The 9,172-nt window shown below is 36.2% G+C and overlaps 1 protein-coding gene across 1 annotated transcript; it reads right to left on the bottom strand.

Annotated features, from left to right (window-relative positions):
* Positions 1-1,602: 1,602 nt before the first annotated feature.
* On the bottom strand, positions 1,603-8,409 carry LOC123657374 (WD repeat-containing protein 13-like). Its single transcript, XM_045592931.1, has 11 exons — positions 7,961-8,409; positions 7,166-7,221; positions 6,956-7,075; positions 6,669-6,776; positions 6,289-6,442; positions 5,472-5,638; positions 4,749-4,809; positions 4,566-4,648; positions 3,857-4,020; positions 3,111-3,310; positions 1,603-2,369 (listed from the first exon to the last, which is right to left on the bottom strand). The coding sequence occupies exons 1-11, from the start codon at positions 8,040-8,042 to the stop codon at positions 2,269-2,271; spliced, it is 1,296 nt and encodes a 431-aa protein (XP_045448887.1). The 5' UTR covers positions 8,043-8,409; the 3' UTR covers positions 1,603-2,268.
* Between the last annotated feature and the right edge of the window lie 763 nt (positions 8,410-9,172).

The raw sequence follows: 9,172 nt of genomic DNA, 5'->3' as shown, positions 1-9,172 counted from the left end.
TAATACCGGTGAATCTTTTAACACAACTATGGTACAAATAGCCGTGAATTATTCTAAATGTATATCTAGATAGAGCGCTTCGATTATTGTTATTATTATTATACCGAATCACTTGGATTCCGCGACTGCGGCCTACTCAGTTTTATACAGCTGTAGAAACTCCTTATACTTGCTAGGATTTTCATACGTAAAGTTTTTATTATTTCATATGTCGTAGTGGTTTAGATTGTAATGTGTATTTTAATATTATGTTCGGAGACATGTGTAGTGAATATTATTTCCGAATGTTACAAACGTTCGCCACATGAGCGTACACAAATATAAATTAATATGCCAAACAACACTCGTCACACGCATCCGAAAATACATTGGTATAAATTTTACTTGTGACACTAAATCCACGCACAATTAATCTGCATCGGGATTAAAAACCTATCCGAAAATTTCGGGGTGCAGTTCCATCATTACTTTATTTTGAATATTCATCTAACCTTTTAATGTCTGATTATTTTTTCATAACCAATCAACACTCTATAACAAATATGATAATAATTTTACTTTTGAAAGTTTATTTTTCAATGCATCATTACTTATTTGCAATATTTTAATTTTTTTCAATGAAATTGCCTCCGTTACTACAACTGCACCCATGCGTAATGTTCAAATTTAAAAGCCAATTTCTAGTTAAGTGAAAATTTATATTAGATAAGGTTTAGATATATATATACGAGTGGTGAAAGGTCATTGCGTATTTATGGATATCTCGGCGGCGCCCCACCCTCCAAGTTTCAATTTATACTTCTATACAATTTTAAACACGCTGTAGAAACTAGATAAACACGTCTTTCGGTCAGAGAGCATATTAGAGTGTTGATCATGTTCGCTGAACCCGCACGTGTCCCCCCACACGTGGCAGTCCGCGCGTCGCCGAGCGCCAATGAACGCCAATGAGCGCCAACGCACGCCAATAAGCGCCAACGAGCGCCAGCCGAGTGCCACAGAGTGTGAGCCACGAGATCGAGTCATCAAATATGCAATACGTCCAAGTGAACCTCATGTGCAATTCTTCTCATTTCCATATCGTCGCGTTTTAGTTATTTAGTTACTGCTGTAAATATAATTTAAAAAAGTTATCGCTGATGAAATTTTTTTATTAAGAAAATTTATTATCCCGTACTACGTTTATTGTTCTGAAATTTATTATTTACATTTTTAGAAAGTTTTCGTTGATGTACAGGTGTAAATACGCAGTAGATGTTCGTTTTGTTGCGATTACGACTTAGGGATATTAATCGGTTAGATCTTAGAGCCCTTTGTTTTCGAACGCTCGGGATCGAGCTGTAGATTTATAAATTATCTAATTCGTTCCGAAGTCTTTCCAACACGATGGATTTGTTTAGATTACCTTTGTAATAATAATGAGGAATTATTTGAATGAATTGTCCAATAATAATTATGGTATTTATTGTTTGTAAGTTGTTATTTTGTATGAGCTGTCGGCAGTATTTAGTGAATGTGAACATATTGGAAGTCTTTTCATATTGTGACTTTGTCGAGTCTTTAAAAGTATTTATATGAAAAATAAATAATTAATAAAACTTGTGACTTTATATGACTTTTATTTACGTCCACAGCAGAACAGCCATGTAGAACAAAATAAATAATACATTCATATGTTGATTTAACAAGGCTTCAATAGATCTTAAGTACAGAGTAGTGGATAGAGTCTATAATGGAATGCAGTAACAGTATAAGGAGCAATCAATAAATTACGTCACACGACTTTTATGATGTTTTGAGCCGTCCCCCGTACTTTATGACACATTATGAGACCCTTAGTACATTTATGCGACCCCAACTTGTGTAACTTCACGTATTTGCAATTTTACACATCAGTTTTGACATTATTTTTTATACCGTTTTAAATTATTTTTCTACAAAATCAACATCAATTAACCAATATCAATGAGTATAAAAATTTATAAATATTATCAAAATAAAAGGTCGGCTCCTACACTAGTACGAGAGTCAATTCTCCTACTAAATAATTTAAACTTTAATTTTTTATTTCTTTTTAAGTTAACCGTCAATAGGTTTGTATTTAAATATCATGTTATAATACTTACAATTAGATATTCTTTAAAACGTGCCTACAAATTTTTGGACCCCTCCTACCCCTGTCACACAATATCACACTTCGTGGATCCCTACCATGAAGTGTGATTTATAGATGGCCCGGTCCCTAAGTGAGTATAGCAAGCACAGAGGTCAGCCGCGACGCCAGATGATGACGAGGCCGGCGGCGTCGCTGGTGGCCAGCAGGCTCTCGTCGTAGCTGAAGCTCACTCCCAATACCGGAGACGCGTGCCCTGCATTCGGGTTACTCATGACTTCATATTATATCATATTTACCACTATTATTATAGTTAACGAAATTATATTTTTTAATGTTTTGACATAATATATATATATATATATATATATATATATATATATTATATATTATATTTGCAACAGCTTTGCTATTATTGTTAGGTTGTTTATAAGTTAACTAAAATTTAATTCAAGCACAAGAGACGGAATTCGTCATTAATGATAATAGGAAATATAATATACAATTATTACTAATACTAAATAGGTATGACAATATTTCAATAAAAAGTTAATCGTGATAGGGATTGTTTTGCTAGTAAAATTCAAACAAAAAAAATTATGTAAATTTTTTGATCATTTTTTTTTTTAATATAGCTACTCAATCTTTTATTGGAATGAAGTGTTTAACCATCGATGACAATATTAAATGTCAAATCATATAATAAAAGGTAAACAGTGTAAAAAGGGTCAACCGTGTAAAAAGAGTCAACCGTGTAAAAAGAGTCAACCGTGTAAAAAGGGTCAATCATGATGAATGCCGCAAGCTCATCCTGCAGCTTATTCACCATGTCATTATCATCATCATTTCAGCCTATTACAGTCCACTGCTGGATATAGGCCTCCACAAGTTCGTGCCAAAAAATGGTGTAAACCATGTGTTTTGCCACGCACCTGTCCTAGTCACCACGCTGGGCAGGCGTAAGGTTCAGCACGTACAACAACAGCGCTCAGCTCACCCTGCAGCTTGTTGACGACGGGGTGGTCGGCGCGGCCCTCGATGTCGAGGAAGTAGACGCAGGCGTCCTCCGCGCCGCTCACCACGCACACGCCGCGCCGGAACGACATGAGCGGGCAGAACGACGAGCGCACCAGCTGCGAGCGGTGCGCCGTCTCGAAGCGCTTCGCCGGCGCCAGCGCGCCCTCGCCGCCCGCCACGCTGCGCACGGACACGTGAGCGCGTTGCCGACCCTACCACTCTCCCCTCGAATTTTAGCCACCTCGCTCACCGCACGAACACCACTACTCGAGAGTAGTGTTATTTTGTCGTGATTTATAAGGTCGGTAATATCTGTATGGTCCGAGTGCTTTCCCAGCAAGTCTTTAAATTCTGAGCAAGATATTTCCTAAATAATAAGGAAAATTGCTAACACATTCACTCTACCTCAAATTCTCTATTCTCACAACTCTACTACTAAGCTGACGACATGCTAGACGTCTTCTGAGGATTTCCGTAATATTTCAATGACTAAGTCAAATTATTCATTCATATTACCAGTACATAATTATGTTGCGCAGTTTTAAAATAATCTCTGGATACAAAAAAACTCAATGCCTTTTAACAGTGTTCCCCGTGGCTTTTTAGGAATTTAATGCCTCAAAATGAGATGAGCTCAAAAACGTCCTAGAATAAGAAAATAGCCAGCAGCTTCAGGCTTGGCTGATGAACAGAAGAACAAGAAGGCAGTAATGGTGAGAGTGTTACCGGAACAAGTAGAGGGAGTCGTCGGCGGCGCTGACTAACAGCGCGGGGTGGCGCGCCAGCCACGGGCTCCAGGCGAGGCTGGTGACGGCACCGCCCACACAGCAGCGACGGAGCTTGCTGAGCGCGCCGCCCGCCCCCGACATACGATATGACACGATCACCCCCTGTACACGCATCGGGCGAGCCACATTATTGGCCATTTAGGCTAGTTCGCACTCGGATTCTAATCAGAGAGTACTAAAATCGTTATAATCAAAAAATCGTTCCAGTACCTACAGTTCATAAATAGGTAACTAACATTTTGCTTATGATTTTGTCTTTGATACTGCACACACTATTAGCAACTTAAGTTACTGGTTTTAGGTCAACTTTAACAAATTCAAAAACAAGTTTGCCAGTTTCCAAAAAAACAACTGTCTAGTTTACGGTTACTGCAATTACCATTACGCACCACGTGAATAGGGCATTTACATTACTTAGTTCTTTTCATTTTAAGAAGTTGCTTTCGTTAAGAGAAATATAAGCTAAAATAACTAAAAAATTCTAGACTCATTATTTTTCATTAATTGCCTAATGTAGCTTAAAACCTAAAACACAAAAAGTTACAATTTACGGTACTTATAAACAGTAAGATTATAAGTACCGAGTTGATTCATATCTAAGTTAGCAGATTTAAATATTTTTAGACATGAACTAAAATTTATTATACCTTGTCATTCGCAGCCCAGAACATTCTACCGCTGGACTCGCACGCAATCGCCATTACGCGACCTCCTAAAATACTACTGCCACCTACAAAAAATATATTTTATTTCACACATCTCTATAATATTATAAATATGAAAGCCGCTGGTAAAAGCTTAACTGTATTAACTGTAAACCGTGTACGTACCTCTAGGATATATTCCCGTCGACACATTGAGGACTTCAACCATTCCTCTCGCATTACCAGCCTTTTTTTGAATTAAGGAATTATTCATAAAATATGCAGTGATTTTGTTTTTATGCTAAGAAAATACGAAACAATCACGCCAAAATGTAATAGGTGTGGTCATGCATTCACCCTGTAATATCCTACTGCTGGGCGTAGGCCTCTTTCTCCGTGAAGAGGAAGGATTAAAGTTTAATCCACAACACTGCTCCACTGCGGGTTGGCGGATATGTTCTCTACTATGAGTAATGATAACTATAAGATATTTATGATAACAACCGGGACCGACGGCTTGACGTGTTCTCGGAGCACGGTGAGGAGACGAACGTGGACAGACATCCATACCGCAAAGAAATATTTGTACTAATACAAATATCCATCCCAAGCAAGAATCGACCCCGTAAACCGTCGGTCTTAGGTGACTACACCACTACACCAGAGCGGTGGTCATGTAGTAGCGTTGAATGGGATGTTGTCGTGTGCGTAAATGAGGCAGTATCTGATATTTGTAACATTGGAGATATACGTTAAAACTTCAAGTGCTGCTGAACTTAGACTTGTGTTTAATTATGTACAACGTAATAATGTACTAAATTATCAGATAAAATCATCAACTGTAGTTGTAGCCGTGTGTAACAAGTGTAGCAGTGTAGAGGGCGCGGCGGGTGCCGTGTGCGAGGATACGATGAGCATGTTGTTGTTGGCGGGCTGGAAGGCGCAGCACAGCAGCGGCGCGTTGAGCTGGTCGGGCACGCTGCGCAGGCGCCGCGCCGCGCGCGCGTCCCACACCAGCAGCAGCCCGTCCAGCGCGCACGTCACCAGCACCTCGTTGGACGCCGACCAGTCGCAGCCTGCCGACCGGCAAGCTTACACCGGCTGCTTCTGTGTCACTAGCGTGGGCCACAGCGCCAGATATCCTACTCAACATTTGGAACGGTCCCACTGGGGAAGTTCCTTCTTGAGTGAACTTTTACTTTTATCGAGTCAGACCAAAAGGTCTGCTGGTCTCTTCCAAAAGGAACTCAGATGGATTGAAAAACCAAAATCAAAAATTACACTATTCAAGTAGGCTGAAGAGTAACAAATACTAATTTAAATTTAATTTGACATCATTCACATGTGTTGCGATTGTCGTTAACATGATAATATACTGTATTATTCCAGTTAAAATGTAATGATCTGTAATTATATATTTAATATATTTTTTAAATATTCTACCTGTCGACAACCAATCAGAATATATTTTCGTTAAAACATCCAGAGACAGTGGACGAGAGCCATTCGTTTACCAGAGGAAGAAGCCAACGCTAGTCTACTCAGTACTTATTTTTTGCACTATTTAAAGGAAATAATAAGTAGTCTATAAGTCAAATCAGGAAGTTTTATTTCCTCAAAGTTTAGAAGTGGGATAGACGTAACGCGTGTCTAAGCAGTTATAAAACCTTTCTGTGAAATGCAATAGTACGGACTCAACTAATCTCTATTAGTGTGACCTCCCTACCTGTGACGGGCTTGGTGTGTCCACGCAGGACGTAGCTGACGCGAGGCGGCGAGGCGGTGACGTCACACACGGACACCGTGCCGTCGTGCGACACGCAGCACAGCTTGCTGCGGTCGTTGTTGGCGAACTTCACCATACTCACCTGGTCCGTGTGCTGGCAGATTCAAAAATAGAATATTATCTTTTTATTGTTGTTTTATGTCTATTGCACACATTGATAATATATACATAAATAATATTGAACCTATATGATTAAATTGAATTTAGACATGCTAGTGAATAAAAAAAATTATCAAAAATCTTATTTAACAGAATCTTAAATTATATAACACAAAAAAAAAGATTTTATTCTTATATTTATGAATATATTCAAATTAAACCTGATCAAATATGTGATGAACTCCAGAGAAAGCGTAGTTTTCAGATATTGTCATATCATTCTTTTTCTTAGCATTAATTGTGACACTCTCCTCAACAGGTAGGCTAGCCTGAAATAAGATTAAAGGAATCATTTGATAATTAATAATTTTATATTTCGTATGCACAATATTTAAACACTTGTATAAGAAAGATTATTACCTTAATTTACAAAAAAGCATGTATAGAAATTATAAAAACTCATTTGCTTTTACTCTTTTCTATAAAATCAAGTTTTATACCTACTTACTTTACTACTTGACCTTTGTCGAGATGATGATGAACTGATAGAGATATTATCTTGCACTCCATATCTTCTCTGTAACAGCTGACTTCTGATATTTATGTACTTTCTGATTGTATCTATATCCTGTATACAAATCGCCAATCAATAAAATATTTTCAAAAAAATTTCTTATATTTCTATAGATGACAAGGAAAATAAATAAATACAAAGTACCTTAAATTTTGCATTTTCTCTTAAAAGTTGACTCCTGCGACGTATATACAAAGTTTCTGAAATGTCAGATATAATTGTGAACAGCAAAACATTACAACTTTAATATTTCAATTAAAAAAAGATTTTGAATTCAAAATAGTGAAAGAAGTAACATTTTTATAACGTAATGAATTATGTTTGCAAATTTTGACAAACCTATTTCGAATGTAAAGAAGATAATTTTAAAGCTAAAAATAATATTCGGGAATTCGTAGTAAAGTAAATTTCGTAACAATAATAAATGATAATTTTGAGAAAGAAAAAACAATTTTAAAGTTAAACAATAAACTTTTTTGTGCATAAATAATATTAATAATGGGTAATATAATTGTAAAAAGATACGCTTTAGCCTGTAATATCCCACTACTGGGCATAGACCTTTTTCCCCATGTAGGAGAATGATCAGAGCTTAATCCACCACGCTGCTACAATGCGGGTTGGCGGATATATATCCTACTATGAGTAACAATCGCTATCAGGTGTACATGATAACAACCGGGACCGACGGCTTAACGTACTCTCCGAGGCACGGTGGGGAGACCCACAAGGACTGCACAAACACCCAGACCACGGCAAATACCCGTAAGGCCAATACAAATGTTTGTCATGTGCGAGGATCGAACCCGCAATCGCAGGCGCAACAGGTACAATCCATGGCTGTAACCGTTGCGCCAACGCGGCGTCAAAAAAAAGATATTCAAATAAAATTAATCAATCATCAACATCTTCCAAAACACCTTAAGCTGAATGACATACTAAAGTTGGGGTTTCCTGGTGCTCTGTAGGCATTAAACCGCGCATCTAGGGCAAATATCTGCTGCTGAAACGCTGCAGCCATGTTCAAGTAATTATGATGTCAAGAATATACTCTTGTTATAACAAACGTTAAGAACTAATCATTCAAAACAAGCTATTTGAATCTTGTCTTATATATAAAATATTACAATCACTAATTTTATTTACATTATTGACAGTGACAATATGTCAATTAAACGTTTTACAGGTTCAGTAACAGCTGCTTTTGACGTACAGAAGACGTCCTAAAATACATTTCGTATATCAGGATTATAAATATTATCGTAATCACTGACTCAATTTCCTCTAAATAGGATTTGATTTAATTACATACTTTCTTCCGATCTTTTCTTTCTAGAATGTTATTCTGTAAAATACATTTTCATTAAGAAATAACAATAAATACATAGATGTGTCATGTTGTTAATTTTTATTTATTTTCCTAAAGTTATATTTATACCTAAAAAGTCTGGTGATTTATATCACTAAGATACACTGGTTACTAATATAATTGTACTAAATAATCTTGTTACTAAATAATCTTTGTTACAAATAATCTCCTTTTACCTGAGGTTGTCTGGAAGAGATTTTTTTTTGGGCCTTTTGTTTATTTTATTTTTGTGCAGCAGTTTCTCTTTTTTTATATAAAAGCATAAAAGTGTTTTACTATATTTACGCAAGAAAGTAAAAATAAATAAAATAAGAATCTTAATTTTAAATTTTAATAATGCTTTGACATAGATGAAGTTAAAAAAAAAATCAATTGCTAAGATTATAAATTTTACTGAAAAACTAATATTATACCAAATTATTTATAATATTTAGGATTTTGTTACTTTTAGATGAAGTATTGTGTAAATCATAGATCCTAACGTTCATTCATTCATGTTGTATTTACCAAATAATGTCTCTATTGTAATTTATTAGTGTCCATTCATTTGTTTTTGCAGTTTGCAGGAATTATCGAAATCTTAAGCACTTAAGCCTTACATTCAGATCAATTGTTCCCTGTTTATAGAATGCAACGAAATATATTTATTCTTAGCAAGAAATTAAACAATGCCTTAGGAAATGTTTTGAAAACAAATAGTATTATAAATAAAATTGGAGTGTCTGCTTGTAATATTAAAATCACCACTTTTACTAAATTTTTAGGGATGAACACACAAGTTC

The sequence above is a fragment of the Melitaea cinxia genome, chromosome 10, assembly GCF_905220565.1.
Source record: "Melitaea cinxia chromosome 10, ilMelCinx1.1, whole genome shotgun sequence".
In the NCBI taxonomy this organism is placed as follows: domain Eukaryota; kingdom Metazoa; phylum Arthropoda; class Insecta; order Lepidoptera; family Nymphalidae; genus Melitaea; species Melitaea cinxia.
Note: the sequence above shows the minus strand (reverse complement) of the source record. Positions and strands in the feature narration are given on the sequence as shown.

Coding starts and splice junctions, on each gene's coding strand:
- LOC123657374 (XM_045592931.1), bottom strand. CDS start 8,042: ATGGCTGCAGCGTTTCAGCAGCAGATATTTGCCCTAGATGCGCGGTTT. Junction 6,777..6,955: donor GACAAAGGTCAAGTAGTAAA/GTAAGTAGGTAT, acceptor ATCTTATTTCAG/GCTAGCCTACCTGTTGAGGA. Junction 2,370..3,110: donor CGTCGTCAACAAGCTGCAGG/GTGAGCTGAGCG, acceptor ACCCGAATGCAG/GGCACGCGTCTCCGGTATTG.